Source organism: Microcaecilia unicolor, chromosome 1, assembly GCF_901765095.1.
Source record: "Microcaecilia unicolor chromosome 1, aMicUni1.1, whole genome shotgun sequence".
In the NCBI taxonomy this organism is placed as follows: domain Eukaryota; kingdom Metazoa; phylum Chordata; class Amphibia; order Gymnophiona; family Siphonopidae; genus Microcaecilia; species Microcaecilia unicolor.
This window is the reverse complement of record NC_044031.1, coordinates 550,701,352-550,722,244: the sequence shown is the minus strand read 5'-3', so window position 1 is coordinate 550,722,244 and position 20,893 is coordinate 550,701,352. Positions and strand designations below refer to the sequence as shown.

Here is a 20,893-nt window from a genome sequence, read left to right as displayed (position 1 = left end):
AAGCTCTCCAATATACAAAGCCATGTAACACAACTTCCCCTTGTGTTAAATAGTGCTCCATTTTAATTAGAAGGCCCTTGTGTGTACTCTTTTCATTTCTCTACTGTATCTCCTAATGCAAAGGCCTCAACACTGTGTACCAGTTGGCAAAGGTATTCGGTAGTATTTTACTTGTATATTGCTCACCCTTTATCCTGGAGGCTAAAGCAACACAAATTCAACTACTATAAGATCATTTATCTCACTTTAGAAAATTCCTTATAATAAAATGCTGAAATATGTCTGCCTATGAAAGAAATCTGATATTGAACATTCATATTTAAACTCAAAGACCACTAAAGCACAATGAATATTTTGCTGTTTTGTCTTAGATTTTCTATCAAAACCCAACAATACTGATAAAGCAGAATGTTTTGTAAGAAGAGACTCAAAGGGCAACATTTCCCATAGGAATCCAATATTACTGGAAATGTTTAATTGCTGTGTAAAAGTAGGTCTTTTTTTTTGTTTTTTTTTATTACGTTTGTACCCCGCACTTTCCCACTCATGGCAGGCTCAATGCGGCTTACATATTGTATACAAGTACTTACTTGTACCTGGGGCAATGGAGGGTTAAGTGACTTGCCCAGAGTCACAAGGAGCTGCCTGTGCCTGAAATGGGAATCAAGCTCAGTTCCTCAGGACCAAAGTCCACCACCCTAACCACTAGGCCACTGTGCAGAGCTAGAATTGATGATTTACCATCTAAAAACATCATTTTTAACAAGAGAAGAGGTTAAAGAGTGATCCTTCTCTACAAGATAAGAATGGAAGGCCTCTTTCCCCTTGATATTAACTGTTTGAGGTGTGGGGGACATTACTGTTAGGGTTACAAAGGGAGAGTGAGGACTATTTGGCCCCTTCCTGTTTTATTTGAATTAACTTGATTACCAATGGGTAGATGAAGAATGAATGTAAGGCTGTATACTTTCGTGGCGATCTGGTGAAGAAGTGATATGGAACACTACATAGAGATGTAATGAAGGCAATCATAGTGTAGAAACCAGTATGAATTGAGATTTGGAGTTAATTCTCCTCAAGGTTACATTGGTTTCTTGAGAGGTTGACCTATGTAAGAAGAGAAGCCTGGTTCTTCCTACCTAGGAATACTGACTTAGGACTATAAGCATTTTTGTGAGAAATGCTTTATGCCATCGAATGACCATTTTAAGTACTGTAGTTATATAATGCTTACACTATTGTTATAAGTTGAAGCTCATTTTTGTAGCTCCATTTAGCACACAATAGTTTAGTTCAGAGAGCTTATTTTAAACTGAAACAACTGCGCTTAATGCTCTCTTATTTTTTACAGGATCATTTTAGAATAATTGTACAATTAACGATTTTAACTTTATTGGATTATGAATTCTTTATATTTTATTTATTTTTATTTTATTTGCTACATTTGTATCCCACATTTTCCCACATATTTGTAGGCTCAGTGTGGCTTACATAGTACCGGGAGGCATTTGCCGGCACCAGTGAACAAATACAAGGTGATATTGTGGTAAGATAAAGTTCATGTGGTGCAGCCACGGTTTGGGAAATGTGCAGGGAGTTGTTGGATTATGACCATTACGTACTTTAATTCTGATGTGTCGCAGAGATCGGGTATTTAGGTTGGATCAACGGAGTATGCCTTTTTGAATAGGTTAGTTTTTAGTAATTTCCGGAAGATAAGGTGGTCGTACGTTGTTTTCAAGGCTTTTGGTAATGTGTTCCAGAGTTGTGTGCTTATGTAGGAGAAGCTGGATGCGTAACTTGATTTGTATTTGAGGCCTTTGCAGCTTGGGTAGTGTAGATTTAGGTATGTTCGAGTTGATTTTGATGTGTTTCTAGTTGGTAAGTCGATCAAGTCTGCCATGTATCCAGGGGCTTCACCATAGATTATTTTGTGGACCATGGTGCAGATTTTGAAGGTAATGTGTTCTTTGATTGGGAGCCAGTGTAGTTTTTCGCGGAGTGGTTTTGCGCTTTCATATCACGTTTTTCCAAATATATACCTAGCTGCCATGTTCTGGGCGGTCTGAAGCTTCTTTAGGATTTGTTCTTTGCATCCCGCATAGATTCCACTGCAGTAATCTAAGTGGCTGAGTACCATGGATTGTACCAGGTTGCGAAATGTGGCCACGGGAGAAATTGTTTCAGGCGTTTGAGTTTCCACATTGAGTGGAACATTTCTTAGTTGTGGTTGCCACTTGGCTTTCTAGCGTTAGGTTACGTCTAATGTAACGCCAAGGATTATCCCTTTTTTCTTTATTGAGTTTTAGCTGAAATGTATTTGCCCATGAGTCCATAGTGTTTAAGCTGAGGTTGATTTCGTTGGTGATATCAGACAGTTTGGATTTGTACAGGATGAATATTATGACATTGTCTGCATATATGAATGGGTTGAGGCCTAGGGTGGATAAGGAATTGGCTAGTGGAGTCATCATTAGGTTGAAGAGGACTGGTGATAGTGGTGATCCTTGTGGAACTCCACGGTCTGCTTTCCACGGTGATGATATGCTTGAGCTTCATTTTACTTGGTAGGTTTTTGTGGTTAGGAAGCCCTTAATCCAGTTAAGTATGTTTCCACCAATTCCAAAATAATCTAATAGTCTTATTAAAATATTATGATTTACCATGTTGAATGCACTAGACATGTCAAATTGGAGGAGAAGGATGTTTTCGCCTGTTGCTATTTCCTGCTTGAATTTGGCTAGGAGAGTGAGTAGTACTGTTTCAGTGCTGTGGAGGGGGCGAAAGCCTGATTCGTGTAGTATAGAGAATTTGTATATATAGTCTGTAAGTTGTTTAGTTACCATGCTTTCTAAAGGAAAAGTCCATAGACCATTATTAAACTGACTTGGGGGTAAATCCACTGCTTATTTCTGGGATAAGCAGCATAAAATGTATTGTACTGTTTTGGGATCTTGCCAGGTACTTGTGACCTGGATTGGCCACTGTTGGAAATGATACTGGGCTTCATGGACCTTCGGTATGTCCCAGTATGACAACACTTATGTACTTATGAACACGGGGCTGACCATGTCAAATATGTACTTGATGAATGGCACCTTCGGGATACAATTTCTACTTTTGGGTCAGACAATGCTAGGAATATGGTTAAATCAGCTTCTCCTCTGCCATACAAGCATATTCCTTGTATGGTGCATGTACTGCAGCTCTGTGTAAATGCTGCTATACAAGAGGCTGGAATTGATGTGGCTCATTGCAAATGTTGAAAGGCAGTATGCCACTTCAAACACAATTCTGCCAATACTTCAGAGCTTCATAAACAACAGCAATTAAAAGAATTGCCCGAAGAGCAGCTGATCCAAGATGTGCCAACAAGATGGAACAGTATCTTTGATATGCTGGAATGGATGCTGAAACTCAAGAACCCAGAAATGTCAAGTTTGACAGAGCATAAAAACTCACCTGCAAAGGCAGAATGGGAGAAGATTGAAAAACTTTGTAAAGTACTCGAATCATGCAAATTTGCCACAGAACACCTTGGTGGTGAGAAATATGTATCCTGTTCAGTTGTTCTGCCTAAAATTTGCCATTTGAAGCGTGTTTACCATATCTGATGATGATTCTGCATACATAATTCACTTTAAGGAGATATTTTGTGCAGAGCTTAGCAGGCACAAGCAGGGTTTCAATGCTAAGTTTTTGTCCATAGCATGTGCTTTGGATGTGCAGTTCAAGAAGTTGACATTTCTTACTCATGTAGAACGTGAAGATACTTGGCTTTCAATCAAACAATTGCTTGCTGTGGAAACTTCAAGCCTTAGACCTTTACTTCCATCTCCCAAGAAACAACAACAGAAGTAAATGAAATTCAATCTGCCACCTAGCTCTGATGATGAAGATGAGGAACAACCTGTAGGCGAGCTGGAACTTTATAAAGCAGAGCACACTTCAACTGGAGAAGTTCACGTTTTAGACTGGTGGAGAAGATGATGCACCGAGTACCCAGCTCTCTCAAAACTGGCAAGACGTTATCTGTGGACTCCAGCATCCAGTTCCATGTGAATGTTTATTCTCCAAAGCAGGATTTATTATTGACAAACGTAGATCATATCTGCTCCCTGAGTGCCAATCAACTGCTTTGCTTAAATACATGGCTTAATGGCTAATTCATTTGTGTAGTCTACGGCGGCAATTCTATAACTTGGTGCCTCAAATTAGGTGCCCCACTGTGGCAGCCCCCTCTTTCTCCCTGCTCCTCATGGCCCTCAGCCTTGACCACTGCAGTGAAAGCACGCTATGTCTCACCTGGCCCCAAACCTCTCTCTCCTACAGAAAGTTCTACAGCTTTGTGGATGAGTAGACTAGTTATTACAGTACTAGGATGACAACCAGCAAAGCCAGGTTCAAATCTTGCTGCTGGTCCCTGTGATCTTAAAATAAACATATAAAAATCACACTAATACCATTTCTCTTCAAAAACTATATAAACATAAGATATCACTCTGTACAATTTCCAAACAGAAAGCCCCACTTATACAATTTGCCAAGGGAGTTACAGAAACAACTTCTGGTTGTTAATCAGCGCACTACAAATCAAAATGCAAGCGCATTCATACAATTTTCCAAGAGAAAACACATTGTGATTGGCTCAGGGATTTCCAGGTCTCTCAGCTTAGTGAAGCACTGCCAAAAAATACGTTTTTATTAGTGCGGGGGGGGGAAGGCGGCCAAAATAGACGTTTTTATTATTGCACTGACGAGCACTTGACATTTTTCCCCCGATTTTTTGTTTTTTTACTTTTGTAGCAGTTTTTCAATCCTGCGCAGCCTCAACGAGAGGTACAGACCTCTTGTTAGATTTTCCAACGTTAAGGCAATCGGAAAAGGTTAGTGCATCTCATTACAATAGGGTTTCTACACAATTTGCTCATCTGCAGTCCGTTTTCATTAGCTGCTACCGTTGTCGGAAAAAAGTCTTTAGTGCATGCCAGGGTTTACTACTTGCTCGTTAATGGCTCTTTAACTTTAGTGTATCTGGCCCTGAGTGTCTACTTCTTGAAAGGCTAACTTTGTTTTCCCGGTGAAGCACAGTTTGAGTTGGAGGAAGGAGGCAGACAGTAGTCCTTTGAGGATCCACCCCCATCCCCTTGGGAAACTGAATACTGAGCTAGGTTGATGGAGGCTGTTCCAGAGCCCAGGGGTGCTAAATTTGGTGGTGCTAGGTCCCTCCCTTAGCACCTCTCTCATCGTGTCCTCTGCCTGCCAATCACTGGCTAAAGTCATCTGTTAGTACAGCCCTAAACAGCTTGTACTTTCCCATGTGGTGGGATTATGAAATAATCCAACTATCCTGTTAGATCCTAGACAGTGCCCAAAATGTACACCCCAAGCTGGTGGAACTGAAGTTATCAAAAGCTAGACTAGTAGACAAAATGGAAGTGGGGGAGGGGTGGGCAGACCAAGGACAAGAGTAACAAGAGAAGAGGGACTGGATTAGAGAGTGGAGTAGCTGCTCTGTGCTCTGCTAAAGACTCAGTCATCCTCTCCTATTCTCTGCAGGGTGCCTAGAAGGGACAGGCTGGAACAGAATACCTCTGACGCACTGGAGCCTGAAAAGAAGTGGCAGAACTATATTCCAGGTTGTTCCACTGGAAATTAAGCCCTGTTGGTAATAACCAGAAAGTGGAGGATGAAGATAGATCCTAATATTGTGGACTAGGAACTCAAAATAATGGAACTGATGTAAACTTATGTGATCCAGATACCTGGCCAAATACACAGAAGAAGCAAAAGGGAAAACAATGAAAGAATAAGCAATTCTGACTAGCTGATAGATGCGCCGTGTGCTAACGTTCTGGGATGGTGCAAGAGTACTAAGCACCCTAGGTGAACCTCCAGCCTTACCCTCCCCCCTCAAATTTCTTTCACGTCCCCAGGCCCCCTACCTGAATTTTGATACATTAAATTCAACGATCATTAACCCATCACCTATCCCAGAACAATCCTGTATTAATGCATGACATCATACTCAAAATATTAAACCTTGTTTTGTGTATATATATAAACACCCATAATGAGGGGAAATTCCAGAAGCTATTTAGGCAGGTAAACAGGCATTTATCCTTGTAAACGGCTATCTGAAAATTGGTGGATAAAAGTGTGTGCTGTGTGGTGTCAGGATCTATTGTCATGCTCTGATTAAATCTGCTCTTTGCTATCCCCCAAAAGCTGCTGCTCTTTGTATTCCTGAAGAAGCTGCTACTCTAGGTTGACCACCTAGTTAAGCCAGCCCTGCTAATGTTAAACTAGTTGGCTTCCCTCCCCACCCCACTACCCCCAGTCAGTTTATTTTCTTGCTACTGAACCAATTAGTAGCCTGATCACAGCTCGGTAACTAACTATAAGTGAATTTCTTGATCTGAGAAAGGGGGAGGTTATGGTACTAACTGGCAAAACTCTTGTTTGTGTTAAATAGCTCAATAAAGAGAAATATTTTTTAAATGTTGCTTTGGCTCTCTCCTCTCTACACATGCCTGCCCTGAGATATACAATGTATATATAGCCCCTTCCCTTAATAATGCAAAAAGACAGCAAACTCTAGAGAAACAAATCCAGGTCACTAGGAGTTAAAAAAAACTTTAGCACTTATCTCCATCAGCAGCCAGAAGGCCCCCACAATCTCTGCTGCCCACTGCACAGAACAAGGAGGTTTAATAGACAGAAGATGAAGTGACGTCAAAATGCTGAAACCAATTAGATCTGAGTTTTCCCTTCTCCACGCAGCCGTCATCCCCGTATACTCAAAACAAAGAAAGCAAACCTATGAGCTACTGCATCTAACATTGTCGTTCTTTATTGTTGGTAGCATTTTTATTTAATCTCACTTATATTTTCAAACATGCCAGCTTCTGCAGCATACGAATGTACACAGAGGAAGCATAAAAACGGGATAACTTTTCATAGGTAGAGTAGCAATTTGTTATAAATCTTAATCAGTGGTCAGCTGGAGGGGCTGATTACAGGGACACCCTAAAACGTGTAGAGATGTTTTTCTCCTGGTAATGGGCCACTAAAACAGACATCATGTTATGAGAATCAGGTGCTTAACATTCAGAGTTTCTATCTATTTATTTATTTATGATATCCCTATCCCATATCTAACATGTATTAGGTTGAAACATGGGAGCATTTGAAAGCTTTTTTTTTTTAACCTATGCCTAGATGGTTTGTGGGAACTTGTGCCTTCTGTTTTGAAGAATGCAGTGGTATATTATAAAAATGTACTTAATATTGTTTATCACTATTATTTACTACTGGTTGATATACAGCAGAAGTTAACCAAGTCAACTTCATGCTTTGTAATATAATTTTTAATAGCATTTTTCTCAGTCATTACCCAAATACAAATATAATGTTAATTATACGACCATGTCTGCCTCTTATGGTAGTTTTGTTAATTAAAGCCGTGTCAGAAAAATATTTGCAAGTGCAATTTTATTATGCAGGCAAACAATACACCGCCAAAATACAAAATAGCAAGCAGCATAGTATTAGTCACCAAGTTTTTGCAAAGTTGATTTTTTTCAGTGGAAAATAAATCTATTGGCTGCCTGCTATGTGACTATTCCATCACTGTTTAAGTATTGCTACCAACTATTACATATTTAGGGCATATGCCTTAAACATAGATTGTTTACTGTCAGGTTCTCAGGTTCAGGGCCCGCGGGGCCGGGCTCTGGAGCAAACGTGAGCCCTTGGGCTGCTGCCGAGGAGCAACAGCAGCAGGCAAAACCCACCAACCAACACTGGGCAAGCACACCGGCAGGGACTGCAGGCACTGCCCAGCGAACCGGAACACACGGACTGGAACACTGGACTGGAATCCCCCGGACTGGAACACTGGACTGGAATCCCCCGGACTGGAGGACCCAGGACTGGAATCCCCCGGACTGGAGGACCCAGGACTGGAACACCGGACTGGAGCACACCGGACTGGTCCACACAGCTTCACCTGCACTTAGCTACTAAGCCCCCCAGGAGTTGAGCTCCTGGGTTCGAGTAGCCGGCAGGACTTACTGGATACCGGCTGACACAGGGACCAGGACTGGAAACAGAAGTGCTCCTAAACCTAAACTGATCTACGTGCTCCCAAGCCCTAAACCAGCAGGAGTGTTCCTAACAGTAAACTGACAAAATGACTTCCTAAGCCCTATACTAAACAGGAGCTCCTAAGCCCTGCTCAAGAAAGGGACTTCCTAAGCCCTAAACTAACAGAGCAGGGAACTAAACACAAAGCTAACACAGGTGCTACTAAGCCCCAAGCTACAAGCAGAGCTCTACACTAACAAGCTAAACACAAAACTAACAAGCTACCTAAGCACTGCTCTAGCAAGCTAGATACAAAACTAACAAGGTGCTTCCTAAGCACTACTCTGGCAAGCAACCAGAAGAGCTCCTAGCACTAAAAGGGAAGACAGGGGAGCCACAAGGAAAAAGCAGGGAAGCTAACACATAAGCCAAAAGTGATTCTAAATCACCAAACACCAACAGCAAAGACTGCAATGCTCCCAATAGCACAAACCCAGAAGTACTTCTAACAGCAAACTCTGCAGTGTTCCTAACAACACCAAACCCTGAAGTACTTCTATCAGCAACAGAGCTTCCAAAGCCCTACACACAGCAATGCTTCCAAAACCAAGAGGGAAAAGCAGGGGAACCAAAGGGAAAAGCAGGAAAGCTAAACACACAGACACCAGTGCACACTGCACTAACACTAACCTGGCCCTTAGCAAAAGCAAGCAGGGAAACTAGACACAAAGTCAGAAGTGCACACTGCACCACCCTACCTAAAGCAAACACCACCGTTGCCAAGCCTCTGAAGGAAACAACACCACTTCCTTATCAAGGCCCTCCCTGATGATGTCACACTCCCTAGACCTAGGCAAAAAGCACCCTGACCCAGAGAGGCCCAACCCACACCAATGCACCACCGTGAAGCACTTGAAGCCAGTACACCCAAAGAGAGGTATAGTTAACTCAGTCCACCCACACAGCTGTAGTAAAGTAAAACAATTAACCCCATGCTGCTGGAAGCTGCCAGCACAGAGAGACAGAGCCAGCTCAGAAAGGACAGAGAAAAGAAACAGAAGCCAGCTAAGAAACTGACCCCCAGGAAAGAGGTAAGTTTGAGAGGGGTTCTGACCCCAATCATAACATTTACATTTGTTTATCTAGACCTTACATGCACATGGTATTGCTTATTAAACCTGAAGGCAAAACCAAAGTGTGGTTAAACAATTTGGTATAAACTGTGTTGTATATGACTTTACTTGTTATGAAATGCTTTGAGTCCTACTGATCTGTACATCTGTTGTGTTATTTTGGAAACAGTCAGGTGGGCTTATAGGGAGGGAGGGGAGTACAGGAGGGGAAGAAGGGTTCTTGGGGTAAAAGTAAAAGTTTTTATTGTGCCATATTGAATGGTTTACTGTTTTTTCTTGTTCTGTATGAAGCTTATCAACCAACATGTTTTGCTTTTAATAAAGATGATTAAAACATAAAAAATAAGTTTTGGATGTTACTGAATTCTATTATTCTGTCTCACTGTATTTCCAGTTTTGGCACAGTAGGAGCCATCACAAGAACAAAATACAAGAAAACCAATGGGCTGCATTAGGGGCTTATAGCCCATTTAGTTATGTTTCCACAAACGAGAGATCTGATTTACAGAAAATATTTTTATTATTTTGACTTATAAACCACTTGTCTCTGAAACATGCTCAAACAACAGAATAATCCATTTGTGTATCTAAAAGGCAAAGTTCTACAAAACAGATGAAGATGTGATTACACGTGCCCCAATGAAAGGAGAGATTATTTATTTTATTTATTTGTTACATTTGTATCCTACATTTTCCCACCTATTTGTAGGCTCAATGTGGCTTACATAGTGCCGGAGAGCTGTTTGCAGACTCCGGAGTAAGCAAATACAAGGTGATGTTGTGGTAGGATAAGGTTTATGTGGTAGGACCACATAAAGGAATCGTACAACGGGAGAGTTGAGTGGAGGAGTGGCCTAGTGGTTAGGATGGTGGACTTTGGTCCTGGGGAACTGAGGAACTGAGTTCGATTCCCACTTCAGGCAGCTCCTTGTGACTCTGGGCAAGTCACTTAACCCTCCATTGCCCCATGTAAGCCGCATTGAGCCTGCCATGAGTGGGAAAGCGCGGGGTACAAATGTAACAAAAAAAAAAATGACCATTACGAACTTTAGTGCTGTTGTGTCGCAGAGATCAGGCATTTATGTTGGGTCGGTAGGGTATGCCTTTTTAAACAGGTGGGTCTTAAGTGTTTTTCTGAAGTATAAGTGGTTGTATGTAGTTTTCAAGTCTTTTGGTAGTGCATTCCACAGTTGTGCGCTGATGTAGGAAAAACTGGATGCGTAAGTTGATTTGTATTTGAGTCCTTTGCAGCTTGGGTAGTGGAGATTTAGGTACGTTTGTGTTGATTCGGATGTGTTCCTAGTTGGTAGGTCGATCAAGTCTGTTATGTATCCCAGTGCTTCGCCGTAGATGATTTTGTGAACCATAGTGCAGATTTTGAAGGCAATGGGTTCTTTGATTGGGAGCCAGTGTAGTTTTTCGCGGAGGGGTTTTGTGCTTTCAAATTGTGTTTTTCCGAAGATGAGTCTTGCTGCCGTGTTTTGAGCAGTCTGAAGTTTCTTTAAGGTTTGTTCTTTGCATCCCACATAAATTCCACTGCAGTAGTCTACATGGCTTAATGATTTAATGGTTTAATTCTACTTCCATTTAATTTCAATATATTCCATCATCTTTATAACATCATGCTTCCCAAGGCAGATTACAACAACATTTAAGATGAACCTATCAGGAAAACAGGATATCCTCACTGAAATTTGGCCATCTTTATTGTATACAGTGTATTTATTTAGTTTTTAGTGAAGAAAAATTAGCACAAAATACAGAGTTTAAAATTGCTGTTTCTACCAGCTATAATAATTTTTAAGCTGTTTTAGTGAAATTCATTGGTTATTTCATGATATTTATATTTACCTATGGGAAGCTTTCAAATAAATAAAAAAGCTGACCAATAAGTTTAAAAAAAAAAATAAACACAAAAAACAACTTTTGTCCTCCACCTTTTAAGGCACTGCCTATCCAATTGAAACAGCTTTAGACTTGTTACAGATGGACCAACAATAAAAAAAAAGATAATGTGGATGCAGCAGCTCATAGGTTTGCTTGCTTTGTTTTGAGTAAACGGGGATGACGGCTTCATTGGGAAGGGGAAACTCAGACTGTCCTAATTGGCTTCCTTGCTTACAATGGACTAGGGAGGCTCACTTCCACTGCTGTTTATTAAACCTCCTTGATGCAGAACACCTGCTCCTGTCACAGCTGTTAAAACATGCAGGCTCAGACCCAGCAAAAAAAAGTTTCAGCCTATATTGGACTCTATCAATCAAAATTACTTCGTTCTAATCCATCAGTGGCAGCAAAATAATCCAGAAGCAGGCAGGAAAAAATGGGGCATGGCGAGAGCCTCCTTGGTACCTCATTGCTGTGCTGGCCCTGCAAGCATGTTCAAAATTCTTGCGCTGGTACTTCTTGAATGCTGACCTCGTGCATCATGATATCAATATAAGAAGAGTCAGCCCATAACTTGTGCACATACTTGTGATACCAGCACAGAGGGAGAGCAGAAGTGTTCAACTTGGGAGTCACATGAAGTTTCTAAGACATCAAAATACAAAATACATATTCTTTTAGCCCGCCCGCTCTTTTGAGCTTCCAGCTCAGCTGGAACCAGCCTCTATTGAACAAGTGGTATGAGCCTTCATTCACAACCACCTGGAATTTTTCCAATATTTTATACTTCCTGCCAACTCAGTTCAGCCATCACAATGACAGTATCCAAAAGAGCCATAAACCGCAGCTTCATCAGGAACCCAGATAACGTGGATCCCAACTCTGGTCACTAGGTGTTGCTGTTATATGATGACCAGGTCCTTCTGCCTCCCAGAATTTTGAATGCTTCCACTGGTTGACAGTGAAACCTGTGGTAGTACATACACCACTGAGCCACTAGGCCAGCCTGGGTACAATGCAAATTCTGATAAATTAATCTTTACATATTATCTGAATCCTATTAAGGTAGCCTATACACTATTGTTTTTCAAATTTCCATAAAAGCCATACAAGTACAGTAGGAATCATATTAACAAGTACAAAATTAGAAAAGATATGGAGTGGCCCAGCTAGGAAAAAGTAACAATGATGAAACATTGATAAATAACAATTTTTCCAAAATGATTCTTTCAAAAAAATGTAAGATAAAAGATTGCTACATTTGTGCTTTTAGTTCAGGTTTCAAGACAGCCTCTTAACTGAAATGTTAAAGCAGTCTGTGGGTTTTAATAAATAAAAGTAAATAAATACATAGAAACAGAGAAAATGAAGGGAGATAAAGATCACATGGCCTATCCAGTTTCGCCATCCATGCATTCTACTCTCCCTATCACTCCCTTGGAGATCCCTATGTACTTGTTCCAAGCTTTCTTGAATTCAGAAACAGTTTTCATTTCCATCACTTCCACCAGCTCCATGAATTCACCACCCTTTCCATGAAGAAGTATTTCCTCAGGTTTCATGAGTTGGAGGAAATGATTCATTAGAACAGATTTAAACAAATATACATATGTACCTGGATAGAGTGAACACTGCTTTTTGAAAGACGAACTGGTGGCACATTTACTACAGTCTCTTGAAAATCCAGCACATTTTCAAAACTAGTGTTATTGTCTTTCATCTTTATTTCTTTCATCCAATTCTAGAAAATAAAAGCATGAAGTTTTATTCAATTTTGGCAACGATTAACTGAATGAAGTAGAGCAGATTCATGAGTAATGTTTGGAATCCAGAAGAGGTAGAAGGGCAAAAAAACATTACAGACTAAGGATGCAGTTAAATAAGGAAGATTTTCCACCTTTCAGTCAGATTAAGGATATGTAGTAGAGAATGACACAGGGACAAAGTTTGCCTCCGTCCCTGCGGGCTCTGTCCCTGTCCCCACACCATCCCAGCCCCATCCACCCTGCAGGCTCTGTCCTCCATCTGCAGAATCCTTAAACACTTATCTTTTTATTAAAGTATAAAAAGGAACAAAATTTTGTGCAACTGTTTATAAATCACAAATAGAAAACAATAAAAACAATGGGCAACTATAATAACCCCCCCCCCCCCACCGTCCACCCTTCCAACCCCAACAATAGCTGACTTCTACTACCCTGTGATAGTGTGAACCACGGAAAGGTATGGAGTCCTCATAAAATACAGCCAAACAAAGGGGATATAACTGAAACAAGTGTTTATTTACTTGAATCCTGAGGACTGTTAACAGCCAGGAACACAGGGAAAACACCTCTTGCATTTGTATAAGCAGTCTTTCTCAATTCTTCTCCAACTACTAGGGTCTGACTCCAGCCAGACCTCAGAGCAAAACTTGTCCGTTCCAAACAAAAGTGGCTTACCTCACCCAGGTCACAATTCTTAATCATACCCTGGGGCTTCAACTCCTTCTGTGGGCCTCTGTATTGGGTTCTCCTGCTCACTCACTCTCCTTGGAGCCACTGTATCAGGGCCTCCTCTCTCCGAGCTCCCTCCTGGCCTAAGCCCCGCCCCTCTGGCTCAGGCACAGCCTCTGCAGCCTAGTTCCACCTGAAGTCAGCTTCAGCAGACTAGCGTAATCTGCTGAAAGGAGACTGACCTTCATCAGTGAGGGAGTGTTTCTTGCCCCTATACTACTAAATCCCTCACAAACCCCAAGGAAGATCAGGTTATCCAACAAGCTATGTTTTTTTCAGGGTTAAGAACAAGGTAATTTTCAGTTATCCATGATTCTCCAGAAGTAGCCCAAACAGAAGAATCCACGAGCTGCTGAAGAGACATCTACCACCTGCTGGAGATAGAGATATACTGAAGGAAGGAAGAGCTGGCAGTCTGATATCACTGCCTTCAGTTTGTTATCTCTATCTCCACCTACTGGTAGAAGGACACAACCCACCAGTTCCTGGATTCATATGCTGCACAGGCTAAGGAAACTAAGATTCTGAATCTAAAGGACTAAATGAGAAAGAAAAATATTGAAGAGAAGGGGGCCAGTATGGAACCCTGGGTAACAAGGACAGAGAAGGCCAGATAAAGAAACATATGAAGATCGATTACCGAGAAGAGAATCAGTACAGTACAGTATCAGAGATCCCAAAGAAGTGGAGCCTGGAGAGAATTGAGTTGTTATTAAACTGTTTATTCGATTCTTGATATACCACCTTTCTGTGGAACAACCAAAGCAATTTAATTATTATATACAGTACTTTCATACAGGTAATTAAGGGATTATTTTACCAAGCCGCAGTAGTGATTCCCATGCAGCAAATGCAACGAAGTTAATAGGGATTGAGTGCGCTTCATTGCAACTGCCGCACCAGGAATCACTACCACAGCTTGGTAAAAGGAACCCTAAAATTGTTAGCGCTTAACATACACAAAAATGTTCCTATTTTATAATTGCCTAATTATGGTATACATTTTAAGACACTCTGTCATCTCTAAAAATATTTAAAAATAAACAACCGATTTTTTTTTAATGACATTACACAGGAAAGGAGAAACGGGTGATATGATACAGACGTTCAAATATTTGAAAGGTATTAATCCGCAAACGAATCTTTTCCGGAGATACGAAGGCGGTAGAACGAGAGGACATGAAATGAGATTGAAGGGGGGCAGACTCAAGAAAAATGTCAGGAAGTATTTCTTCACGGAGAGAGTGGTGGATGCTTGGAATGCCCTCCCGCGGGAGGTGGTGGAGATGAAAACGGTAACGGATTTCAAACATGCGTGGGATAAACATAAAGGAATCCTGTTCAGAAGGAATGGATCCTCAGGAGCTTAACCGAGATTGGATAGCAGAGCTGGTAGTGGGAGGCAGGGCTGGAGGTTGGGAGGTGGGGATAGTGCTGGGCAGACTTATACGGTCTGTGCCAGAGCCGGTGGTGGGAGGCGGGGATAGTGCTGGGCAGACTTATACGGTCTGTGCCAGAGCTGGTGGTGGGAGGCAGGGATAGTGCTGGGCAGACTTATACGGTCTGTGCCAGAGCCGGTGGTGGGAGGCGGGGATAGTGCTGGGCAGACTTATACGGTCTGTGCCAGAGCTGGTGGTGGGAGGCAGGGATAGTGCTGGGCAGACTTATACGGTCTGTGCCAGAGCCGGTGGTGGGAGGCGGGGATAGTGCTGGGCAGACTTATACGGTCTGTGCCCTGAAGAGCACAGGTACAAATCAAAGTAGGGTATACACAAAAAGTAGCACACATGAGTTGTCTTGTTGGGCAGACTGGATGGACCGTGCAGGTCTTTTTTTCTGCCGTCATCTACTATGTTACACATCTCAACTATTGGTAGAGTAGCTAAATAAACAACTTCATACCTTTATATCATTATCAATTTCCTGCCATTCTTCAAATGTGAAATTGGCCGCAGTGGCAGCAGGTTTATCTTTTCGGAGAGCTCTGTTCTTTGGAGATAAACTTGCAAGCTGATTTTCACAGAATTCTGTAAGATCTGGATAATGCCCTTCTTCCCCGGACCTTAGAAGTGAACAGATTTTGTGCGTTTTCAAAATTAGACAGCTGAATATACATGTCTCTGATATGTTTCTCAAACAGGATGTGAAAAGTCAGTGCTTTCTTTTAAGAAAAAGAGAAGTACTACCATTAACGAAAAATCGGGGGGGGGGGGGGGGGGTGGATTAAAAAGTAAAACAAGTAGCTACTGCAATGCAATATCAAAATATATCTTTCTGGCTTCTAGTTGCCCTCTCTTCTAGCCGCCCTCCCCTTTAGCCTATATGCATTTTATTATTCTCTATAGTCCTCATAACCATGAATTTGAAAACTGATATTTACTGTTTACAAATATAACTGATATATTATATCTATATATCTATATCTATATATATATAGATATATATATATATAGAGAGAGAGACATTTTTAGGCATATACAAAAACAACAGCAAAGAAAATAATCCACACATTATAAATAAATGTCAATGCGTAAATTACAAATTGTAGTGGAATCTTTCTTGGAAACAAGCAGGACTCTGGTGACATCCTCATGCAAAGAGATGCCAGTTCTAAGCTCTCGAAACCAAAAGGTAACTAACGAAGAACTCACGGGGCGAACAAAACAAAAAGTGGGAAAAGGAAGCAGGTTGAACAAACAGTGGAATAAACAAACAGGTTTATTTGCTACAATATTTTGGACTCAACATCGAAGCTGTGAGGGCCAGGGACTGTAGTATGGGAGTATGGAATGGAGAAGAGATCCCTCATTCTGAGTGATGAGGGTCGGTAGACAGTCCAGTCTACACAGGTCTTCAGAGACCAGCTTCAGAAGTAGAGGGAACTATACCTGCTGTGGCCAATAGGGAATGATGAGGATCATGGTCCCTTAGTCCTGCTTGAGTGTCAAAGTCTTCCCCACCAGAGGGATGAGAAGATACACATACAAGAGGCCCTTCCCCCAATGGAGGAGAAAGGCATGTGATTCTAGTCTGCCATGTGACCTCAGTCGAGCAGAGCTGAGGGCCTTCGTTGTTGAGATGAGTGGCAATGAGAGCCACCAAGAAGGTGTCCCACTCTTGTAAGATCCTCCAGGCAACGCCCATGCCAAATAACAGCTCATGTGGTTTCATCACCCTGCTCAATCTGTATACCAGACTGTTGTTCTTTGCTGCCAGGAACATGGCCCTAAGTACCATGCTTTGACTGGATGCACAGAGCCACACCCCAGTGGCTTTTAAACGCACAAGGTACAAGCCTGTGCCTCCCTGCTTGTTGACACAGTACATTGCAATTTGACTGGCTGATGTACAATACAAATGGACAATTTCTAAAAAGGTTTAGGAGCACTCCAAATGGCCCGCAGCTCCAGGAGATTGATGTGGAGTTGTACCTCCTGAGCAGACAACTGATCCTGAGTGTGAAGCCCATCTACCTGAGCCCCCTAGCCCAGGCTGGATGCATCCATTGTCAGCATTTTCTGTGGAGGAGAAATTTGGAATGGTAGCCCCACCATCAAATTTTGCTGAATTGTCCTCCACATCTGCTAGGTTCCCTGTGGCCTGGTGCCACTGGGAAGCTAGGGTCCACTAGGCCACTCTCAAAGGTGCAAAATGTATTTATTTAACGCATTTGATATACCACTCGAGCCTACACATAAGCATAGGCTATACAGGTTCACATAGAAATATCTGTACAGGTATATGCAAAGTGGAGGTAATGTGGCCTAATAAACTCAACATCTGTCAAACTGTGACCTGTTGACTTTGTTGAACCTGGTGGGCAATAGAGACAACTCTTTAAAAAGATATTCAACCTTCTCTGTCTCCAGGGGTTCCAAATGTGATGGGAGTGTAGCATTTATGTTGTTAAGATTCATATGAAGCCCTGTTTGTATATTCTTATTCTCAATGGCCCCCTTCATCTTCTTGGGACACTTGCTGTCGAACCATACCATATGCAGTTATAAATTACCCCAATCTTCTCATCCTGGGGCACTATAATCTGTGTTGTCCTACAAAATGTTTGTCACGAGGTCTTGTGTCATTTATTCCCTATCAAGGGTCTTTATCAACATAAGTACATAAGTAATGCCATACTGGGAAAAGACCAAGGGTCCATCGAGCCCAGCATCCTGTCCACGACAGCGGCCAATCCAGGCCAAGGGCACCTGGCAAGCTTCCCAAACGTACAAGCATTCTATACATGTTATTCCTGGAATTTTGGATTTTTCCAAGTCCGTTTAGTAGCGGTTTATGGACTTGTCCTTTAGGAAACCGTCCAACCCCTTTTTAAACTCTGCTAAGCTAACCGCCTTCACCACTTTCTCCGGCAACGAATTCCAGAGTTTAATTACACGTTGGGTGAAGAAAAATTTTCTCCGATTTGTTTTAAATTTACTACACTGTAGTTTCATCGCATGCCCCCTAGTCCTAGTATTTTTGGAAAGCGTGAACAGACGCTTCACATCCACCTGTTCCACTCCACTCATTATTTTATATACCTCTATCATGTCTCCCCTCAGCCGTCTCTTCTCCAAGCTGTATAGCCCTAGCCTCCTTAGTCTTTCTTCATAGGGAAGTCATCCCATCCCCGCTATCATTTTAGTCGCCCTTCGCTGCACCTTTTCCAATTCTACTATATCTTTCTTGAGATGCGGCGACCAGAATTGAACACAATACTCAAGGTGCGGTCGCACCATGGAGCGATACAACGGCATTATAACATCCTCACACCTGTTTTCCATACCTTTCCTAATAATACCCAACATTCTATTTGCTTTCTTAGCCGCAGCAGCACACTGAGCAGAAGGTTTCAGTGTGTTATCGACGACGACACCCAGATCCCTTTCTTGGTCCGTAACTCCTAACGTGGAACCTTGCATGACGTAGCTATAATTCGGGTTCTTTTTTCCCACATGCATCACCTTGCACTTGCTCACATTAAACATCATCTGCCATTTAGCCGCCCACTCTCCCAGTCTCGTAAGGTCCTCTTGTAATTTTTCACAATCCTGTCGCGATTTAACGACTTTGAATAACTTTGTGTCATCAGCAAATTTAATTACCTCGCTAGTTACTCCCATCTCTAAATCATTTATAAATATATTAAAAAGCAGCGGTCCTAGCACAGACCCCTGAGGAACCCCACTAACTACCCTTCTCCATTGTGAATACTGCCCATTTAACCCCAATCTGTTTCCTATCCTTCAACCAGTTTTTAATCCACAATAGGACATTTCCTCCTATCCCATGACCCTCCAATTTCCTCTGTAGCCTTTCATGAGGTACCTTGTCAAATGCCTTTTGAAAATCCAGATACACAATATCAACCGACTCCCCTTTGTCCACATGTTTGTTCACTCCTTCAAAGAATTGAAGTAAATTGGTCAGGCAAGATTTCCCCACACAAAAGCCATGCTGACTTGGTCTCAGTAATCCATGTCCTCGGATGTGCTCTGTAATTTTGTTTTTAATAATAGCCTCTACCATTTTCCCCGGCACCGACGTCAGACTCACCGGTCTATAATTTCCCGGATCTCCCCTGGAGCCTTTTTTAAAAATGGGCGTTACATTGGCCACCCTCCAATCTTCCGGTACCACGCTCGATTTTAAGGATAAGTTGCATATCACTAGCAGTAGCTCCGCAAGCTCGTTTTTCAGTTCTATCAGTACTCTAGGATGAATACCATCCGGTCCAGGAGATTTGCTACTCTTCAGTTTGCCGAACTGCCCCATTACGTCCTCCAGGTTTACCGTGAAGTCAGTAAGTTTCTCCGACTCGTCCGCTTGAAATACCATTTCCGACACCGGTATCCCACCCAAATCTTCCTCGGTGAAGACCGAAGCAAAGAATTCATTCAGTCTCTCCGCTACGTCTTTGTCTTCCTTGATCGCCCCTTTTACCCCTCGGTCATCCAGCGGCCCAACCGATTCTTTTGCCGGCTTCCTGCTTTTAATATACCGAAAAAATTTTTTACTATGTTTTTTTGCCTCTAATGCTATCTTTTTTTCATACTCCCTCTTGGCCTTCTTAATCTGCGACTTGCATTTGCTTTGACACTCCTTATGCTGTTTCTTGTTATTTTCAGACGGTTCCTTCTTCCATTTTCTGAAGGCGTTTCTTTTAGCCCTAATAGCTTCCTTCACCTCACTTTTCAACCAGGCCGGGTGTCTTTTGGACTTCCGTCTTTCTTTTCTAATTTGCGGAATATGTATGGCCTGGGCCTCCAGGATGGTATTTTTGAACAGCGTCCATGCCTGTTGTACAGTTTTTACTCTCTCAGTTGCCCCCCTAAGTTTTTTTTTTACCGTTCTTCTCATTTTATCATAGTCTCCTTTTTTAAAGTTAAACGCTAACGTATTTGACTTTCTGTGTACAGTTACTTCAAGGTCGATGTCAAAACTGATCATATTATGGTCACTGTTATCAAGCGGCCCCAGTACCATAACGTCCCTCACCAGATCATGCGCTCCACTAAGGACCAAGTCTAGAATTTTTCCTTCTCTCGTCGGCTCCTGCACCAGTTGCTCCATAAAGCAACAAGTTCAATTTCCAACACACATGGCAGAATACACTCTGGATGTTGTGTTCAGTCTACATGATCTAATTCCTATGAGGAATCTCCATGTGCTTTGGTCTGAGCATTATTCGATTACTTTCTCACGCTCTCTTCCATCGACTGCCCCAATAGCGCCTAGTGCTACTATTATTAAAATCCCTCTTTGCATATGCCCCATGGTCCCCAAATCACCTCATGTTTCTTCTTTCTGAGAAAGTTTCCACCTGGAACTCTGTTACAAATTGTAGCATGAATTAATCAACCCAGATCCCTAAACCCCTGTCTCCAGACCTGTTACATGAAAGAAGCCCTCCTACCCATTGCATCACAATGGCCTTCAACTTTTTCCGTGCCAGGCACAGATGGTAGAGTAATCATGGAGGAGATCTCTATCTCCTTCCCCTCCCTGTTAGTATTTTGTAAGGAACTGTACAATTGATTACAACTGATGTAAACTAAGAAAACATATGGAAAGGGTGGCGGATGCATGGACTAGCCTCCTGGTGCAGGACTTAGAGATGAGGACTGTATCTGAATTCAAGAAAGTGTGGGACATGCACATGGGATTGCTTAGGGAGAGGAGGAGATAGTGGATGCTGTGGATGGACAGACTGCATGAGTCATTTGGCCTTTATCTGCCATCATGTTTTTATCTCTAAACAGAAAAACATCACCAACCACCCCAAAAAAG

The 20,893-nt window shown here is 42.0% G+C and overlaps 1 protein-coding gene across 1 annotated transcript in view; it reads right to left on the bottom strand.

Annotated features, from left to right (window-relative positions):
* The window catches only part of LOC115459961 (sperm-associated antigen 1-like), an 87,343-nt gene that overhangs the window by 46,143 nt on the left and 20,307 nt on the right, over positions 1-20,893 (bottom strand). The window contains exons 3-4 of the mRNA XM_030189825.1: positions 15,506-15,665; positions 12,724-12,849 (exon numbers count right to left, since the gene is read on the bottom strand). Coding sequence (XP_030045685.1) covers positions 12,724-12,849; positions 15,506-15,665 — 286 coding nt within the window. The remainder of the gene's footprint in view (positions 1-12,723; positions 12,850-15,505; positions 15,666-20,893) is intronic.